Source organism: Arvicanthis niloticus, chromosome 24 (assembly GCF_011762505.2).
Source record: "Arvicanthis niloticus isolate mArvNil1 chromosome 24, mArvNil1.pat.X, whole genome shotgun sequence".
NCBI classification, from domain to species: domain Eukaryota; kingdom Metazoa; phylum Chordata; class Mammalia; order Rodentia; family Muridae; genus Arvicanthis; species Arvicanthis niloticus.
This window is the reverse complement of record NC_133432.1, coordinates 916,635-936,512: the sequence shown is the minus strand read 5'-3', so window position 1 is coordinate 936,512 and position 19,878 is coordinate 916,635. Positions and strand designations below refer to the sequence as shown.

General features: G+C 42.9%; 2 protein-coding genes across 5 annotated transcripts in view; one reads left to right on the top strand and one right to left on the bottom strand.

Annotated features, from left to right (window-relative positions):
- Positions 1-586: 586 nt before the first annotated feature.
- Pgam5 (PGAM family member 5, mitochondrial serine/threonine protein phosphatase) lies at positions 587-19,077 on the top strand. Of its 3 annotated transcripts, XM_076922329.1 has the most exons (7): positions 587-823; positions 3,091-3,269; positions 4,331-4,456; positions 4,586-4,674; positions 4,769-4,902; positions 17,612-17,686; positions 18,935-19,077. In XM_076922329.1, the coding sequence occupies exons 1-6, from the start codon at positions 636-638 to the stop codon at positions 17,652-17,654; spliced, it is 759 nt and encodes a 252-aa protein (XP_076778444.1). In that variant the 5' UTR covers positions 587-635; the 3' UTR covers positions 17,655-17,686; positions 18,935-19,077. The 3 variants fall into 3 exon arrangements, with proteins under 3 accessions (XP_076778444.1, XP_076778443.1, XP_076778442.1); XM_076922328.1 differs by lacking the exons at positions 17,612-17,686; positions 18,935-19,077 and adding an exon at positions 7,939-9,251 and having other exon boundaries at positions 4,772-4,902; XM_076922327.1 differs by lacking the exons at positions 17,612-17,686; positions 18,935-19,077 and adding an exon at positions 7,939-9,251.
- The window catches only part of Ankle2 (ankyrin repeat and LEM domain containing 2), a 26,494-nt gene continuing 17,998 nt past the window's right edge, over positions 11,383-19,878 (bottom strand). The window contains exons 9-13 of one of the 2 annotated variants that reach the window (XM_076922325.1): positions 18,975-19,081; positions 18,285-18,475; positions 14,603-15,227; positions 13,937-14,068; positions 11,383-13,586 (exon numbers count right to left, since the gene is read on the bottom strand). In XM_076922325.1, the coding sequence (XP_076778440.1) occupies positions 13,367-13,586; positions 13,937-14,068; positions 14,603-15,227; positions 18,285-18,475; positions 18,975-19,081 (1,275 nt within the window). In that variant the 3' untranslated portion in view covers positions 11,383-13,366. The remainder of the gene's footprint in view (positions 13,587-13,936; positions 14,069-14,602; positions 15,228-18,284; positions 18,476-18,974; positions 19,082-19,878) is intronic. The other variant, XM_076922326.1, reaches the window with a different exon arrangement.

Here is a 19,878-nt window from a genome sequence, read left to right as displayed (position 1 = left end):
TCAAAGCTGAAAATTATAATAGCTGCCAAGCGCTGGGCCTGTTGGTAGTTAAAGCCCAAAGCAATAAGCCCAAGCCTGGAGCTGCAAGTCACTGGGCCTGCCAGTCTAGTCCCTAGGTCTTGGATTCAACAGGGCCTAGAACGGCCAGCATTGGAAGAGCAGTTGGACTCCTTTCTTATACAGAAGGACCTGGTCAGTTGATCATTAACAACTAGGGCAGTATAACTTGGAGGCAAGATGGTAGGTGCCAGGGGCTGGGGTGGGGAATGGAGAGTTGATAGTTGAATGTAGAAGGTTTTTAGAACAAAAATGGAAAGAATTCTGGAGGTTGAAAGTATACATACACTTAAGGATTACAGAAGAAAACACAGAAACTTTAGGTCTAGAGCAAGAGCCAAACCTGAGGTTTTTCAATTCATATAAACCTAGTGCCTGATTTCGACCGCCTGGGGACTCACCCACTGAAGGGCCGGCATCTGCGCCTGCTACCCAGAGACCGCCGGCAGGTGGCACCCGGGGCCGCGTTTCCTGTTTTGTCTCGGGGCGGGGGGTGGGGGGTAAGGGGCGGGACTTACACCAGCCGGAAGCGGAAGCGTGTCCCTGGCGTCCTGCCGTCGGGTCGCGCGGTTTGCGGCATGGCTTTCCGGCAAGCGCTTCAGCTGGCGGCCTGTGGCCTGGCTGGTGGCTCGGCCGCTGTTCTCTTCTCGGCAGTAGCGGTAGGGAAGCCGCGAGGTGGCGGGGATGCAGACACGCGCACGACCGAGCCGCCGGCCTGGACAGAAGCGCGCCCCGGGCGCGGCGTCTGGGACTCCAACTGGGACAGGTGCGGGGACGGGAGGGTGGGGCTCAGGGCTGCTTCCTCACATCCATCACCGTTTGGCGGATTTCGGTGCCCTGAGGGGACGGTGTGTACTAGTGGGTCTTGAGTTTGTGTGAATCGGGGGTCTTCGTTCCTGGACCATTCATCCCTCTAAGGGACCTATACCCGCCCGGACCCCATCCTCGAAGAGCCCTGTTCAGAGACAGTCCACCCGAAGGTCTTTGTCCCAGGACCATTATCCTCTGTGGGCCTGAAATGCTAAAGGATTAAATTTTACTTATAGTCTGGGTCTTGCTATATAGCCAGGTTTGCCTCACAAATTCTCCTGCTGCAGCTTGAGGAAAATTGGGACTACAAATATGCTATTTCTTCAGAGGTCAGAGAACCTGGGTTTGAAGAAGAACCAAGGGTTAGGTTACCCATGGAAGCCAGGTATGGTGACATACGGCTTTAATCCAAGCACCGGGAGTAGGAGTCAGAGGCAGGCAGATCTCTGAATTCTGGGCTATATAGAAACACCCCGTCTCAAAAAAGAAAAATGAAGTTACCTGATTTTAAATGTTTCATATTTGCTTGCCATGTCTGCATCTGTAGATGGACCAGTACAGTGACAGGATCTTTGTTAGATGGGGAATGATGCGTGACAGAAGGATAAACAAGTGCAGGAAGAGACTAAAATTGGCATATCCACTTGGTTTCTTTCTGGTGTGACTTCCTCTCTGACAGTCGTCTCCAAATTTTGTCTGGTCCCTCACACATTCCTGTATCTGCAACAAGACTTTGGCTTGGTCGTGCATGGGACTAACACCCCAGGTTAGCCTGTTCAGATAATGCTTGAGCCAACCACTACACTCTCCAGACCTTTCTCTTCCACTATTGTAATTTGGGCAGGTTTGAGTTGTCCTGTTCATGCCTCCTACATTTGAGTAGCTTCAGTTTCTTCAGCTTCTACACCAGTGTACTACTACAGTCCTCAACATTGTGATGGTCACTACCCCAGTGACTGCTGAACACTTAAAGTGTGTTTAGTGTGACTTAGAGAAGAACTCTATTTAATTTTAACTTAATTATAATAATCCCTGTGTATGCTGGGAGATTGGTTCCAGGATCTCTGAACATATCAAACTCTGGATGTTCAAGATGACGAAGTATTTGCAGGTAGCCTAGACATCTAGCCTATCCTCCTGCAGACTTTAAGCATTCCTAGGTTATCACACTCAATACAATAAAATTGGTACCTCAGTAGTTGTTAACTTATATAGCTTGAGGTAAAAATCACATGCAAAAAGGCCTGTTTAGTTCTGATGTAAACTTTTGAGTATTTTTTGATGCCCGGTTGATTGAATATTGAGTGTAGAATCTTTAGCTACAAAGGACCTAAGTATAGTTCAATTTACTTATGCAACCTGGCTTTTGCCCATCCTTTTGCCTCAGCTTTCCATGTGTGAGGAGTATGGACTTGTACCATGAGAAAATGCAGCCAAGGGCCCACGTCTAGTGTTTTTAATTTACCTCAGGGATGTTGGTGTGTGCCTGTACTCCTCATACTTGGAAGGCTGAAGTAGGATTTCTGTGACATCGGCCTGAGCTACACTGAGAGAGTCCGTCTTATCATTAACCGAAGTGTAAATGAATGAAACAGCACCACAGTCATACAGACAGTACAGTTCTAGGCTCTGCTGGATGCAACAGTCCGTTCTCACACCTGTCCTTGTCACTGCTTGCATATTTGCGCCATTATTGAGTTTCTCCTTTTTTCCTTATGTGCATATGTGTGAGATCATGTGTGTGTAGGTCTGTGTGAAAGCCTGAGGTAAATATGGAAATTCTTTCTTGATCTCGAGGATTATTGTTTAAGGCATTGTCTCTCAATCAAACCCAGAACTTGCTAATACAAGTATTCTGACTAGACAGCTTCTTCTGGGGAATCCTGTCTCCACATTCTGAGGCTAGAATTATAGGTTGGCCACTATGCCTACCCAGTATTTATGTGGCTTCTGAACTCCAGTCTTCCTGCTTGTATAACAACCACTTTAACCTCTGAGCCATCTCCCTAGGCTGTGTTCACCAGGAACATGGGCCTGAGGCTTCATGTTATATGCACATATCTGTATCACCCAGAGCAAGCCTGGCCCTCTCAGGAAGAGTGAAGGTATGCTCTGTGAGGCTAGGCTCCCTGGGCTGGCCCCCCCAAACCCCCGGCCTTTTCCCAAGCACTGAAAGGTGTCTTGGACAAGAGGTCGTAAGACAAGACATACTTTCACAATTAGGCGAGAGCCATTGTCACTCATTAACCTGAAGAAAAGGAACGTGGAATCTGGAGAAGATGAACTGGCATCCAGGCTGGACCACTATAAGGCAAAGGCTACACGGCACATATTCCTCATCCGGCATTCCCAGTACCACGTGGATGGCTCGCTGGAGAAGGACCGTACCCTGACCCCATTAGGTATGGCTCATGGCTCATTGGTTGGTGTTGAAGTTACCAGCTGAACCTGGGATCTAGGCCTTCTCTTTCCTTCTTCTCCTCCCTCCTCCCTTTCAGCATGGTGATAATGGAGACAGTCTCGTTATGTAGTCTGAATTCTTGATTCCCCTGCCTTACTTCCCAAGTAGGTGGGAACGTGAATACATGGTGGTGTGGCATTTCATTTTAAACAGTTTCTTGATAGATGGCATATTTCCCAGTTGTATACATATTCAAAAGCTGGATGGTCACACGTCTCCAGGCTTCTTCTCTAGCAGATTGTTTCTCCAACCTGAGGAGTTGTTCTGTGGCTTCTGACCCCCGGGCAGAAGCAGGATATCAGGTCTCCACTGTGGTGATGCAGATTACTATATACGGCAAAAGATGATTTCAAAACAAAAGGAAAGATGATTTTTTAGAATGTTTTCAGTTATATGCTAAAGTACATTTAAGGAAAAAGCATTTACTATCACTGTCTCCCTGTGACCCTGAGAGTCAGTTTGTAGTTTGTGTGTTTTATGAGGCAGGCCTTGAACTCATGGGAACTCTCCTGCCTCAGCCTCCTGAGAATTGGGATTACAAGTCTGTACCACCAAGCCCAGTTCAGTTTTCATGCTTTTCTTTATGTTGTTATATTGTATCTCTTGTCATGAGGCAGCAGGCTACCATGATGCTGAGACTTGATTTTTTTCTCCCCTTATCAGTACTGGGACTTGAACCCAGGGTTTTGCATGTTAGGCAGTTCTAACGGTGGGCTATAGTATATTCCCAAATGGAACTTGGTTTTGAACATAGTTGAATAAAAATAGGAATAGCAAAGGGTCTGCATTCCACTGCTGTCGAGTTTACTTATGTCGCTAATTGAAACCGGTGTATTTTCTCTTGGGGCTGAGAACAACTGATTGTTTCTTTGCTCCCTGAGGCCCTGACCCTGGTTAAGCCTGTGAGGATAACGTCTTCAGTGGTGCTTGATGGCACCTCGCTGTTTATGCATTAAGTGGAGGATCCTGGTTTATGATATTCACAGGTGTTTTTCCTTCAAGGTCGGGAACAGGCTGAACTCACGGGGCTCCGCCTTGCAAGCCTGGGATTAAAGTTTAATAAAATTGTCCATTCCTCTATGACTCGTGCAGTAGAGACCACAGATATCATCAGTAAGCACCTGCCGGGTGAGTGCTGGTTGTCTGCTGTGCTGTAGATCCACTCTCGGGATACATTGCTGAACAGGGGCCTGTGTCTACTGTGCTGTAGATCCACTCTCGAGACACATTGCTCAACAGGGGCCTGCTTTTTTCCAGGTGTCTGCAGAGTCAGCACAGACTTGCTACGGGAAGGTGCCCCCATTGAACCGGATCCACCTGTCTCTCACTGGAAGCCAGAGGCTGTGGTAAAAATGCCATCCCTTGTACCACTGGATTAGGGCAAGGCCTGCCCTTACCTTTGTCCGCTTCCACATTGACAACTCCTTACTCTGCTCCTAGCAGTATTATGAAGATGGAGCCCGGATTGAGGCTGCCTTCAGGAACTATATCCACCGAGCTGATGCCAAGCAGGAGGAAGACAGCTATGAGATCTTCATATGCCATGCCAACGTCATCCGCTATATTGTTTGTAGGTAAGTGCCATCAACAACGCTTTTGTCTGTTGCACTGTCAGCACCCAGTTTCCCTGCCACCATCCTTCTGGCCTTGTGCTCCTTCAGCCTAGGCGCTTCCTCAGTATGACTCGGGGGATACTGGTGAAGCCTGGTCAGTCGTCTGTAGAATACCTCTGTTCTCTCAGTGAAAAGCCCCCAGTGAAGCTGGCCACGACAGCATGTGGTTAAGGAGCTGTGTTCTGGCCTTCACTACCTTGAGGATGGTGAATATCTAAGGCTTTTCTAGACAGGGTCTTTCTGTGTAGCCCTAGCTGTCCTGGAACTCACTCTGGCTTTGAACACCCCCTGGCCTGTTTTTTACATACTTGTTTCAATTGCATGTTGGTAGATGGTGCCGGTAGTAGTCAACACAGACTTGCTCTGAGATTTTGTGTCCATTGTACTGTTGGTATCAGAACTTTTATAAGCATCATCTTTCTCCATGTTGGTGTGTTTTTGAACAGTTTGGGCACCTTGGGGGGGGTTGTGATGTTTTTCTGTTAGTCTTATACATGTGATTGGGCCTGTTGTACATTATGAGCTGTGATTGTTGGTTTGCCGCTCAGTTTTTGTGTTTTGGGTTTATTTTCTTTACTTTCTATAGAATAGAACGTTCCAGGCTCATGGAGTTTCTCACATATCCTTGTTTTAGTAGTCTGCTGCCTATTTTTGGACTGTCACTCGTGGCATGATGGTGTGTTCCCATCACACTTGAACAGAAGCCCAGGGATGGCTCGAGGACCTCATGGTTAGTTAGGCAAGCATCAATCCCAAGAAACTACAAGGTTGTTGGGGAGCTGGGAATCCCTACGGGAATCCCCTCTTGGAGCTCCATTATCAGACTGAGAACTGATAGTAGGAAGGAGGGTGGTGTGGTGGACAAGTACTTAGTTTATGCTCTCCAATAACAGCAAGTGCTTTAGGATGTTGATGTCCCAACTGCTTGTCAGGATCCACCTCATATATTTCTCCTAACGTGTGAACAATCCAGGAATGCCCTGTTTATTTTGCACCTCAGTATCATGAGTAGTCCCTGAAAACTGACATTAATGATGAAAATGCAGAAACGATTAGCGTGGATAGAATACTTACACTGTGAAGAAAGGCAGGTAGTTTTTAGTTCTGTTCAGGAGTGAGCATCTTGAGTTGTGAAGGGCAACACTAAGATTACAGAGTCATCTGGGCTGGAGTGTGGCTCAGTGGTAAGCAGCTTGTTTGGCCTGTGTAGGAGCCTGGGTTTAATCCTCAACACCAAGCGGGGAAAGGCTTTACTTTTGTTCCCAGTAAGTGGTGGTGTACACCTTTGATCCCAGCACTTTGGAGGCAGAGACAGGCATGAAGTTTGAGTTCATGGCCAGCCTGGTCTATATAGTTCCAGGACAGCCAGGGCTACACAGAGAACCCCATATGTGCCATAGAGCTTGTGTGGAATTCAAGGACAACTTTGTGGAGTCACTTCTCTCCTTCCTTCTTTTATGTGGGTTCCAGGGCTTGAATTCAAGTTGCCAGGCTTGCATAGCAAGGGCCTTTACCCAAGTTGAACTCTCTCATGGGTCCACTTTATTGCTTAAAAAATATACTTTATGCCAGGTGTAGTGGCACACACCTTTAATCCCAGCATTTAGGAAGCAGAATCAAGCAGATCTGAGTTCCAGGCTAACCAGGGTTACACAGTGAGACCCTGTCTCAAAGCGAAATAAAATTAACTATAGCATCTATAAAGTAACCCATGGGTGGGTGGCATATACCTTAACCCTAGCACTTAGAAGGTAGGTGGGTTTCTGTTTGTTCTAGGCCAGCCTGTTCTATATAGTAAGTTCAAGGTGAGTTGGGTTGCACAGTACGACTCTGTCTCAAATAAAATAAATAAAACCTGTTTATGTAAGTATTTATGCAGCCCCTGAGGATATAAATGCTTTTCTAAGCAGCAGATCAAAACAGTATACAGTGTTCCAACTGATTGGACTGGAGATGTAGCTCCACTGGTAGACAGGCTGCATAGCACACACAAAGACCAGGAGCCCTGTGTAGTTCCTGCTTACAATCCCAGCACTTAAGATGGAGGCAGGAGACAGATATTCAGAGTTAGGCATAACTATGTAGTAAGTTTGAGTCCAGCTTGAGCTACATAAAACCCATTCCTAAAAAAAAAAAAAAATAGAAAAAGAAAAAAAGAAAAAAAGTATATGTGTGCAGAGAGGAGAGGGCAGATACCATGTTCCTTTTCAGTATTAGCAGGACACATGACAGGGCTTTCACAGTGTTTACATTTTAAAACTAAACAGCTAGTAGCAGGAAATGTCATGTGTTGGTAAACTAAGTTGACGTTAAAGGGCAGAAGTGATGCTAACCTGTTTAGCAGATATTCATGTGTGTGTATCTGCATGCTCTTAAAGGCCAGAAAGAGAGGCTGCCCTGGAGCAGGAGGTGTGAGGGTTTGTGAGCTGCTCGACACAGGTGCTGGGAATTGAACTTTGCTCCTGTAAGAACAGCACATTGATCCAGCTCTCTTTCGCCTGTGTTTGTGCTCTTCAAAAGGAGCATGGAAGCTGGGCAATTGAAGGCCAGCCTGGTCTATGGAGTGAGTTCAGGACAGCCAGTGTTACATAGAGAAACCCTTAAAACAACGACAGAGCTGTGTGCAAGGAAATCATGCAGGGGTCATGTGTTATACCTCTGTCCTGGGAGACCAGCCCAGTATTTGTCAGAAATACTTCTAGCATAAATTTGGATGCTTTGTGTTACAGCAGAGAACATTAAATGCCTTGATATCAGCAGCCCTAAGCACGTTTCTACTTAGTTGGGTTAAGCCCTTGTCCCCACAGGTTGAATACCTTAGAGCACTACTGAGACATTTCCCTCGAGAATCCCTTCTCTGAAGACCTCCATTACTGGCCTAGCTGAATGCGTCTGTTCCAAAAGGCTGTCAAATTAACTGAACCCAGCCTCTCTGCCTGAACATAGCAGCTGTGTATCAACCTGAACTTTCTGCTAGCATTATCTTTCTCTCCCCAGAGCACTGCAGTTTCCCCCAGAAGGTTGGCTCCGCCTGTCCCTCAACAACGGCAGTATCACCCACCTGGTGATTCGACCCAATGGTCGTGTTGCACTCAGGACCCTTGGGGACACAGGGTTCATGCCCCCAGACAAGATTACTCGATCCTGAGGCTGCCTGTAAGATTGCACCCTCTCCTCTGCTGGTGGCCTGGCTACAGCCATCCCTTGTCTTCCACAGCTGTGCTGTGGCTTCATATTGTCTCCAGAAGAGGATATCTCAAATGTCACATCTGGGTGCTTATTTCTGGCTTAGGCTGAAGAAGGCAACTTATGAGTTAGATGGCCTTTTTGAAAGCTCTCTACTTTACCATTACCACCAGCACAGCCCTGAGGTGTGACAGGAACCTTCCTCGTCAGAAGGCAGGCCTGTCTTGGGTATTGTACTGGCCTGGCTGTACTGTATCACGTGATTACAGTAGATCAACTGAACAATCCACAACCTCTGGCAGAGACCTGTCAGGTAGTATGGTGATTGTTTACAGGTGATTATTTCATATACTACAATCTAGGAACTTTGGTTGCTTATTTATGAAAGATTTTCCTCATGTGGATTCTTGCTTTGAAAACCAACTTCTCAGCTCAATTAAGAGATTCTGTGTCTATTGCATCTGAATGAAGGATGAAGAGGCTGGCTTCCTATAAGGTAGATAAAAGCCATGAAAGAGGTGGCACTGCAAAAAGACAGGCCTGTATAAAAGGCAAGTAGTTGACGTTCTGTAAGAGGTTCTTTGGAGGCATAAAGCCCACACTGACTGACAAGAGGAGGTGGCACAAACTTGTGATTTTAGCATTTGGGAGGCAGAAGCAGGATCATGAGTTTCTAGCTAGCCTGAGTTATGTTGAAAGACCCAGAAAAATATCTGTGACTGACAGTTCCATCTTAGTTTGCTACTGGCTACTGTTATTAACCTTGAACTTGTAGGTTATCTAGAAATGATGTGTTTACTCCAGATACTCTGATTACTTAAGAAAAAACTGGCTTTTGTGTATGTGGTTTTTGTTTTTGCTTTTTGAGACAGAATCATAACTGTTGCCCAGGCTGGCTTCAAACTTGAGACCCTTCTCAGTCTTGTCAATGTTGGGGTTTCAGGTATATACTACCATACCTGCCCCCCCTCCCCCCCAAAAAAAACAATAATAATAAAAAAAACGCAGTATAGTTTCTATGAAGTGGTTGTGAGGATCTTCTGTAATCAATGCAATGAATTGGAATATTTGATGTATCTCTCTGTCCACTTTGGAAATAAGTATGTAATAAAATTTTACTTTTTTGTTGTTGTTTATGTGTTTAAAGGAAAAAAAAAAAAAGTGGTGTTTAGAAACCCTTTCTCAGTGTCTTCTATCCCAGGGCTGATCCCAGGCATCCTGCTTGGAGGAGTTAGAAAGTGCACTGCTTCTTGTCCAACAGAGGGCCTGAGAGGTATCCCTTGGAGTTAACTTTGGCTACCCATATGCTGTTTTCTGGTAGTTGAAGCAAGAATGGCAAGATGTCAACTTCTCATCTAACCTGATGGGAAAGTAAAGCATTTCACAGGAGACAGTGACTTGCTCAGGGTTAGTGTACTAAGGGTATCCCCACGTGGTACAAACTCCATAGCAGACCTGTAAGGACTGGCAGTATTTTAGGAACAAGCCTTCGCTTTGATGTAAAGTGAGCTTGTATAGTGATCACTTGTAATAGCAATGATCCAGCAAGCTGACAGTCTGACCCCTAGTCAGTTCTAACCCTTAAGATTCTATTTCTCCTTATCACCAGTCAGAATTCACACTGCAGAGTGATAGCTGAGAATGACATAAGACATATTAACCAGCAGGGACAAGAGGCTAGAGCAAGGCCTACAGAAGTTTTTGGCTGGTCATGACACTAGTGATCTGATAGATTTCAAAAAATGCTCCTGAGTCAGACCTTGCTTGCTTGCTGGGCCACTGATATACACATTAGCTGTGTCAAAATCTGTGATACGATTTTGTGTGTGTGTGTGTGAATACACTGTTGCTGTCTTCAGACACACCAGAAGAGGGCATTAGACCTCATTACAGATGGTTTTGAACCACCATGTGAGTGCTGGAAATTGAACTCAGGACCTCTGGAAAAGCAGTCAGTGCTCTTAACCGCTGAGCCATCTCTCCAACCTGATCCAATAAATTTTTAAATGTTCCTAGATTGAACCTTTCTTGCTAGGCTGTTGATCTACACAATGCTATGTCAAAATCTTACTATTTTCTGATTTTAAAATTACACTTTCTTTTCTCATTTGTCTCAGGAAAACATTGGAATGAAATATAATTCTCAAAGTAACTATACTAATTAGATTTGAAGCCAACCAAATTAGGTTTCTAGATTTTGTAAAGTTATGACCAGAATGGAACATTTGGCTCAATTTAAGAGTTTAGTTGGCCGGGCAGTGTTGGCGCACACCTTTAATCCCAGCACTTGGGAGGTAGAGGCAGGTGGATTTCTGAGTTCGAGGCCAGCCTGGTCTACAGAGTAAGTTCCAGGATAGCCAGGGCTACATAGATAAACCCTTTCTCGAAAAACCAAAAAAGAGCTTAGTTAAGATCTGGGTATGACATATTTTCTTAAATATGAAACATCTGATAAATTTTAGTTTCTGTATGGTCTATACTCATGCTGTGAATACTTGGGCAAGAGTGAGTGACCACCAACCCTATATTAGGGAGGGATCTGGCCAGTGTGTCTTAAAGGCCCAATGACACTGATGGAAAATGTTTTGTGGTGCTGGATAGTGAACCCATAGTCCTTGGTTTAAGACAAATGTTTAAAGAGTTCTGAAACACTGGTAACAATATTGGTAAGTCTTGCCAAAACAAAGGTTATGAATAGTTTGAGGGAATCTGAATCAGTAGTAGGAATGGTATGCCACTAAGTGGTACTAATTCTTGACTATTGTGTTTTACTTTATTCCAGTGTTTTTTTTTATGAGACAAATGAGAAATATTAATAAAAATTTTAAGTCAGAAAAGGACTAGATCTTGACATAACAAGTGTGTGTCAACTGCTCAGCAAGCAAGGCCCAACTCAGGAAGACAAAATCCTAACCATTCATTTCCTCCAAAAGCAGTAAGATCAACTATTCAGTAACATCTGGGGTTGGCTCCTGCAACATGCTGCAAGCACTTTCAACTCTGTCTCCTGCTCTTCTCTAGAAATGAGGGGCTAGGGTGGTGCTGGGGGTTGGGGTGGGGGGTTCCTGTTATAAGTTCATCCATACCATGCCACTGGAGGAAGGATGCCTTTCACAACCCTATCACACATTTAAGCATTAATGGTTGTTAATAAAAAGAAGTCTTTTACTGCCCATAATCAAATGTTATCAACTATGTTAGAATAAACCAAAACCCAGCAAGTAAAGTTGTTCAAGGGCATCTCACAGACATCAATGTGATACTCAATGTACTTTTTAATGGAAATATTGTTTACAGTTTTACTAAGGGGATTCTGTCCAGATAACAAGTTAAGGAATCATTTCCTACACAACACTTTGAGAAAGATCAATTAAACAGCGTTTATGACATACAATCATCAGGTGTTACTAACAGGCATCATGTACCCTTCACACTAGTGGGAAAATAGTCCAAAGGTGGCTTAAAGTTAAAATGGACCAGCAGGTAAACCTCAATTCCAGTGACCTGAGTTGGATCCCTGAGAACTACATGGCATAAGAACTGACTTCCAAAAGTTGTCGTAAGTAAATGTCATTAAGAAATAAGTTAGAGAGAGAGAGAGAGAGAGAGAGAGAGAGAGAGAGAGAGAGAGAGAGAGAGAGAGAAAAGAGTTTAAAAAATTAGGTTTAAACTAGTACTTAAAGTTTTTGAGTATGGAAAAACAACAACAAAAACAACCCCACAGGACAATCAGACTTTAGAGAACAGAAGATCATAGCTGAACATAATGTGTGGGTTGCGGTTTCTTTTGAGAACAGATTCCCTTTGGGATTGTTTCCAGGTCACTTTATTGGTCGTCTTGTACTTAGAGCTCAACTGCTTATAAGGGGAATGAAAAACTGATTCCAAAGTCCAAAAATCTCAATTCTGATATTTCTTACCACATTAAAGTAAGCTCTAAAAAAGACCCAAACATTTGAACTCACAATTTTTACTTTATTATTATTTTGGTTTATTTTTATTTTTTGAGACAAGATTCTCTGTGAAGTTCTGGCTGTCTTGGAACTATTTAGACCAGGCAGGCCTCAAACTCACAGAGAACCCCCTGCTTCTGCCTAATGAGTGCTGGGGTTAAAGGCACGCCTGTTCAACATTTTTATCAACAAAAAATTATCTAACACTATTTTGGCACTATGTGATCTCAAAAATCTAAATTTGAAAAAATTAAAAAATGACTCACTAAAGGCACTGAAGTTGGCAGGATCAGTGGTATAGTTTTGTATCGGGATTAAGGACTGCAAGTATCTATACAACACTACTGGCTTTGTACACGTAGCTGTGCCAGGACCAGCTTCAGCAAGGTGGTTTTAAGTTGGTGCCTTAGGGTGTGCAGTGCCACTTTGTACACATCTCTTGGGATAGACAAAAGTAAACACCACAGTCCACTGAAATGAACTCAGATCTCAAGTGCTAAACTCTAGTGTAATGTTCAAATAATTTCTAAAATATGGGATACATCTGTCATGTATTCATGCTCAGTGCAATCTCAGGATAAATTTTAAGACTAGGAACAACTTCTAGATTACTTATCTAAATTACTTATTACACTGACAAGTACCAAGAAATAATTTTGTTTTTAGTTATTGCTGGTGAGTTTTCTGTGATTACTGGCATGATTCTCAATGGCTTTAACTCCCCCCACCCCATCTTCTGGCAGTGTTTTGAGCATTGTTACTGAAGTCTGAGATAATCAAGGCCCATCTGCTTCTCTGCCACCTGCTTTCTCACAGTTGAAACAACTAGGATGAAGTGACAAACACATAGTTTTGTCATTGCATATCAAAAAGCTGTCCCTCCTCCCAAAAAAGAGACAACACATTATTCATCTGTTTCAGAAAGAGTGGGTGTGCTTGCACGTGCTGCAGAGTTGCTGCTAACACCCAACTGCAGCAACACCTCACTTGTCTATTGCCTTTGCATCTTTGCTCCATAACAAAACTAGAAGTTTCCACCTGAAAAGTCATCACTACAGCTACACGTTCAAACAATTTGTATCTGAGTTTCCTTTCACTAACTTCTTCCAAAATATCAGACATTCAAATTATACTCAGAACACTGTATTTTCTAGAATTCAGGTACCCTCAAAGTGAGGATTAAGTTATTCAGAATACATTCTTTCATGGAATTTTTAACCAAAAAACATCACTCTTTTAAAAACAAAGAAGTAAATGAATCCCAGGAGTGCACATACTGGCTGGCTCTACAGAGCTGCAAGTTGGGCCACACGTGCCACTCTTTGGAAGTGTCTCCCATGTGCTGGACTGTAGCGTCCAGGGCTGTGCAGGCGAGAGGAGGTGGTGGTGTGGCCAGGCTTACTGGGGCTGCTCCCAGCTGGACTGCATCGTCCTAAGCAGCTATGAGAGCAATCGAGATCCACCAGCTCAGTTGTGAACTTCCCTCTGAGTGCAGGACTTGGCCAACTATGGAAACCAAAAAGATCTGTTACCACAGAAAGGCACACTACAGAGTAGAGACAGAATACACATAGGCATGACACATGACTTACAGAGAGGAGATATGAAGACTTTACACAGAACTCATGTTCCAGCTATAAATTCTGGACACTGCTTCCCCTGATGCAGTTTGCCAGGAGCAAGCCTAACCTACTTTTCCACTCAATGGACATCTGCCTTTGTGACCACAGCTATATGGACACATAGGCCAGGCTTGCATTGAGGAGCTACCCAGGTTAGCTCTGTTACTATGAAAAAGCCTCCCATGTATGATAACCCTGTCAGTCTCTGCATTCTGATGTTGTAATTAGTAGTACCTCTGTCTGTCTGAGGGTGAGTAGCACATGACGGTACTTTTCCATCTGTGGACTGCTGGGTACAGACCAGGGTCAATATTCACACACTCAAGAGCTGCTAAAACATCTCGATCTAGTTTTGATGGTTCCTCTCTAGAATGCAGAACAGAAGAAATATAAGAAAAAGCAGAAACACTGGAGGATGGGGAAGGTTCTTAAGGTATTATATTTTTAACTCAAGAACCAATCTGGAGGGGCTAAAGAAATGGTTCAGCAGCTAAGGGGTACTAGTCATACAAAGGACTGGAGTTTGTAGACTATGTCGGGAGGCTTACAAGCACAAAATAAATGAAAACCAAAAAACAACAAACGCCCCCCTACCCTCCCCAAATCTGGGCTGAGCATATAAACCAGCCTAAGGCGGGTGGGTGGGGGGAGCTGGTACGCAAGGCCAGGGCTGGTCAAGGTAAGTACTGTAGGGAATGGTAAAGACCTCTTTAAGATACTAGTTGGGTCTTCCATGATAGTATCATGTGCCCTTATTAACATGGTTTTGAGTCTTAAACATAGGGACAGATGAAATTCTGTTGGTACTCCCTTACTGACAGTGGATTAACATAGTCCAGATAGACCCCAAGGATATGAAAAAACTACACACTCATAGTGTTAGAAGCATCTTTAACTTACCCAGACAGGAAGAGCCTCTTGGTGAAATCTACTGTGGCAGACGAGAACCCAGGTAGACCAGCTTGAACCCCAAGTTGGGGGCTCTTGGGGCCCAAAGACATTTCAGCCATTGCCTCTGATACCTCACTGTTGGTCCTGACTTGCTTATTTTCAAGTCTTGCTATTGCAGGAGGCGATCCCAGCAAGTCACTTTCTACTACATCCTTTCTTGAAGCCAGTGTCTTAACCTCTAGTTTCCTATTATTTGGTGTCTCAAGAAGGCTATCTCCTAGACTTTGCAAATTCAGCTTATCGAACTCTCGAGTCAAAATAGAAACAGGTGGTGGAAGGGCCTCTTCTCCATTGGTGGCCTCTAGTCCCCTTCCATCTGCAGTCCTGTTGTTCAGAGGATGACAAAACCCATTTCTGCTGTTATCTGGGTAAGATCCAACTGAGGCTTCTCCAGGGTCCGTCTTCTGTCCCAAGGGAAGGGAACCACTTTTAGAGTTTTGGAATTTATCCGTTGTGGGCTGGCTCTGACTTGGAACTGTATTTTGCTGATTTTTAATTTCTTCCAAGCTATTGCCATCATCCCCATCTAGAAAGGCTCCCACGGAGATGGAATTGCTGGACTTCTTTCCACTGCCTGTAAGGGCAACAAAACTGCCTATCAGTGTGTAGGAGAAACCGTAAGAGAGCTTCACTGAATGTAATTCCTACCACTCAAGCAAGAAATGACTATATGAAAACTGGGCTAGGTTTTAAGACAAGGGCCATGTGGCCAGTTTCCCACAAGTTGACTTGGTAAGGTTCTAGAAATACTTCGTAGAAGAAGCTCATGAAAAATTACTGCATGGTGGCAAGAGAGATGGCTCAGCAACTAAGAGCACTGACTGCTCTTCTAGAGGTCCTGAGTTCAATTCCACATGGTGGCTCACAACCATCTATAGTGGAATCCAATGCCCTCTTTTGGTGTGTCTGAAGACAGCGACAGTATACTTACATAAAACAAATCAATCTTAAAAAGAATAAATAAAAAATTAACTACTTCATGAAATATATCAACAACTTGAGAGTAACACTGAAGTTAGTCGCTACAAGAGAACTCTTTAACACTAACTGAATGCTTACAGTCTCATGGAACAATAGGTTCAGAGTATACAAAGATGCATCCTTGCACTGACTCCCAGCCTGGTGCAGCTTCTTCCACAGTATAGCCTTTACTCCAGCATATTCAAGGTTGCGTCTCAGACTCATTTTTAATTGAGTACGATATGTATCTATGTACATATGTGTACTGTGTGCGTGTGCAAGCAGTGGCATGAAGACTAGAAGTCATGAGTATTTTGTGGAGTTCTCTTTCCTTCCACCTTTATGTGGGTTCTAGGGATAGAAACTGGTCACTAGGCTTCTGTAGCAAATGCTTCTACTTGCTATGCCATCTCAAAGAACCAATTTCTTTCTTTTTACATGGTGTATATCATATTTTCCGTTCTTCCCTACACTGTTTCAGGAAATTTAATTTGTAGGTCAGTGGTTCAATTTTAACTTAGAAAGCTTTAATTTACATCAATTTCTATTTTGGGAAAATCAAAGCTGTAGTTTCAAGTTTCTACTTGAATTTAAAATTTTACTTGTTTTTTCTTTTTGTTTTTTGAGACAAGGATTTCACTGTGTAGCCCTGGCTGTTCTAGAACTCACTTTGTAGACCAGGCTGGTCTCGATCTCAGAGATCCTCTTATCTGTGCTGGGATTAAAGGCATGCACCACCAGTGCCAGACTGTTCCACTTTATTTTTGAAACAATATCTTTTTACTTTATTCCTGGATTGCCTCTTCTTACATAGTTTAGGTTGGCAGTCTTCTTCTAGCCTCCTGACTTCAGTTTTGGGCATTAACTAGCACACCCAGTGAGGTTTACTTGAGAGAGGGCCTCATGCTTCTTGCCAGCCTGGCCTCTAACTTTCTGTGTAGGTGCAGTCTGTATTGAGCTGATCTCCTTTCTAGCCGCTCTTCTATGCTAACACTGTAGACACTGGCACACTCAGCTACAATCACTATCTTCAGTTTGATTCATAATAACACAGTTTTATTTCTGATTCAATGAAAGCTTTTCTGATGTAGAATAAGGTGCTGGAGACCAACAGCAACCCTAAGCCATTTCTTCAGGGAAGGCGGTGCTCTATGCTAGAAGAACAGAAGCCTGGAGTGAGGAAGGAGTTTAGCTAGAGAACCTATAGTGAAGCTCTTGATTGACTCTCTGCTTGTTTCCACTGTGCTGTCAAATGCATTAGGTTTTTGTTTGTTTGTCTCAATTTAGTTTTAATTATAAAAATGATAGTATGTTAGTTGTAAAACATTGAAGTGAGATGCAACTCTAATGTTGTTATAATCATCTTAATTTGTTGAACACTAATATGTAAATGTACTTAAGATAAAGTTTTCTCTCCATTAATGACTGATTATTTTACATCACTCATAATTGTTTACATCATTCACTACTGTAAAGAGTTTTACAGCATAATTTTATTTCAAACCATGATTTTTCTGCCTAAGGACAGAACTACTTACTTCCTCAGCCAATCCTCAACTGTAGGTGAAGAAACTGCTATTGAGGGTTCCACTAAATGCTTGAACACTTGATTAAGCAAACTGTCTGTCTGATCCCGGATACCACATTTACTTTCTGGAAAACTCTCCACATTGGGATCTTACAATCATCATTTATAGAGTTTTAAGGTGTTTCTTTTAAAAAATGTTTTTTTAAAATATTTTTTATTATGTGAGTATTTTGCTTGCTTGTGTGTTATGCGCATTTCGTGTGTGCCTGGACCCTCTGGAACTGGAGTTATAGATGGTAGTCAACCACCATGCATGTGGGTGCTGGGAACTGAATTTGGGTCCTCTCTAAGAGCAGCAAGTATTTTTAATTGCAGAGCTATTTCTCCAGCCCCAGGTATTTCTTTGATTCTTGTAAGATACATGATTTCGTTCCTTTAAAGACTATTTTTCTTTTCCCATTTCACTTTAGGTGTATAACATTAAAAACTTTACTATCCCCTCCTACCCCCTAATGCTGGAAACTGAACCTATGGCTTTGTTCATGGTAAGCACATGTTCTACCACAGTTACAACACAGATTAACTTTCTTTACCTTCTTTAATGGTGAATGATGACCTATTTTATGGTTTTTTGTTTTTTTTGTTTTGTTTTTTTTTTTTGTATTCAGGTTAACCTTTTCAAAGCATTCCATTAACTTGCTTTGTACTCCAGACATGCTATACCTGATGACTTTAAAAATATAGTGTCCAGTATTCTGAAACCTATGTTCTTTATTCTTTTTCTGACATTATACAGTATATTCAAATATAAAGCATATCTAGGTCAGTAAAAGAAGCCATACGCATCAGACTCCTTGCAAGGATGCCACAGGTTTTTTTTTTGTAGTATACACACATGTTGCTTGCTGTGATTCTGAATATTTATATACTATCCCATGCATACAACACAGTTCATATACCTGCATATACGTACAAGTGCTCCAAACACACAGACCTTGCTGTGCTATCTTGCTTTTGTTTGCTTGTTTTAACACAAATGTATACACATTTTCTGACATCAGTTTTAGGAAAAGACCTGATTTTACAGTAAAAACATATTAAAAAAAAGAAAAGAGAAACCCACAGACACCTGCACCTACTTACCCAAATCTGAGGTTCTTTCCTGAAAGCTGCCTTCATTTTCATCTATTTCTTGTTGAGCTTTTTTGCTTAACTCCTTCTGGAAAAGGTATTCTTCTAGTCTTTGCAAGCCCTCCTGGGAAGACAGATCAACAAAACATCCCAGAAATTCCCAGTATTCAACCCATGGATACCCCAGCTCATGAGCTAGCTCCCTGTAAGAAATAAAACACAACAGTTGAGAATACAGGAAAATAAAAACAAAGGAAACAAGAACCCAACTACACAGAAAATAGCAAGTCATCCCTGACAGGCCACTGTTGTTTTGGGTATTTTACTTTGCCCTAATTTAGGGCATTCTCTCATGCTTCCCCAGTGGCTAGACCCTGGTGGATTCAGGAGTGGTTTGAGGAGTTACTCTGACATAGCAAGTGACTCTTAATCATAGAAGAAGCCCAGTATATAATCATAACTTCACTGCAAAAAAAATAAAAAAACCACAAATCCTCCTAATATATGTCCTTGCCTTGGCTAAGTATGTAAAACTTTAGAGGTCTGTAGCAGGTTCAAACTGGGCACAAACTTTGAAAAAAGGCTCTAATTCCTTCTGGGAACTGTTACATTTCAGTATTCATAATTAAATTTTTTTTTATTATTTATCTACAACCACACAGCACACTTTGCTCAGCCTGGCAGTCATGGTCCTATGAATACCTTCCAACTCTCTCAATGCCTCGTTCTGGGTCAGACTTTCTGATGCTGTGGAAGAAGCCTGCTTTCTTTCGAGGTGGAGTTTTCCAGAGCTTTCGAAAATCTTCTGCCTGGAAGAAAAAGTGTCAAGATAGGCTATGCTTCATGCAGCTCACCTGAGACTTAGAACCACCAACACCACAGACTTAATGGCTTTCTACCACCTTACGGATTCTGCAGCCATTTCTACATATAGCCAAGAGAGAACATGACCTCATGGGATCTGGGAAAGGTGGCACTGGTTGTATGACATTTCCTAGGTAGATGTTTGTTTACAACTGCAGGATAAGCGATACAAAGGATAGCTGCCATTCTATACTGCCTAATGTTGAGGGTCAGATCTGGCCCAGGATGGCCTAAGTATGAAGCTTCGGCCTAAGGACAACAGGTATTGTTTGTCTGCTACCTCACTGGTTCACATCCCCTTCCCCCTTACATATAAAAGGAAACCTGACATCTCTCTCTCATGAGAAATCCTTACTGGAATTTTCTTGCAAATTATTTAAAAAGTTGTTCTGTGATAAGATCTTACTATGTGTATAACCCAGGCTTATTTTCAAATTGATACGCCTGCCTCAACCTCCCAAGAGGCTGGAATTACAGCATGTGCCACGATGACAAGCTTATTTAGAAAGTTTTAAATAGTACATCAGTGAGCTATTTCATTGGAGAAAGCTGTTAACTGTAAATCTGGCATAAAAGCATGTAAACCCAGCAATTCCACCACCTGTAAGTAGAGCTCAACTAAGCAGGTGTATGACAGGAACTCAGGAACATGGGGGAAGCGGGAAAGATTTTCATGTGTAGGAAACTCAGTCTGGAATTTGAATTTGCAAATGTGGAGCTCCCTAAGTTGCAATGGACTGGT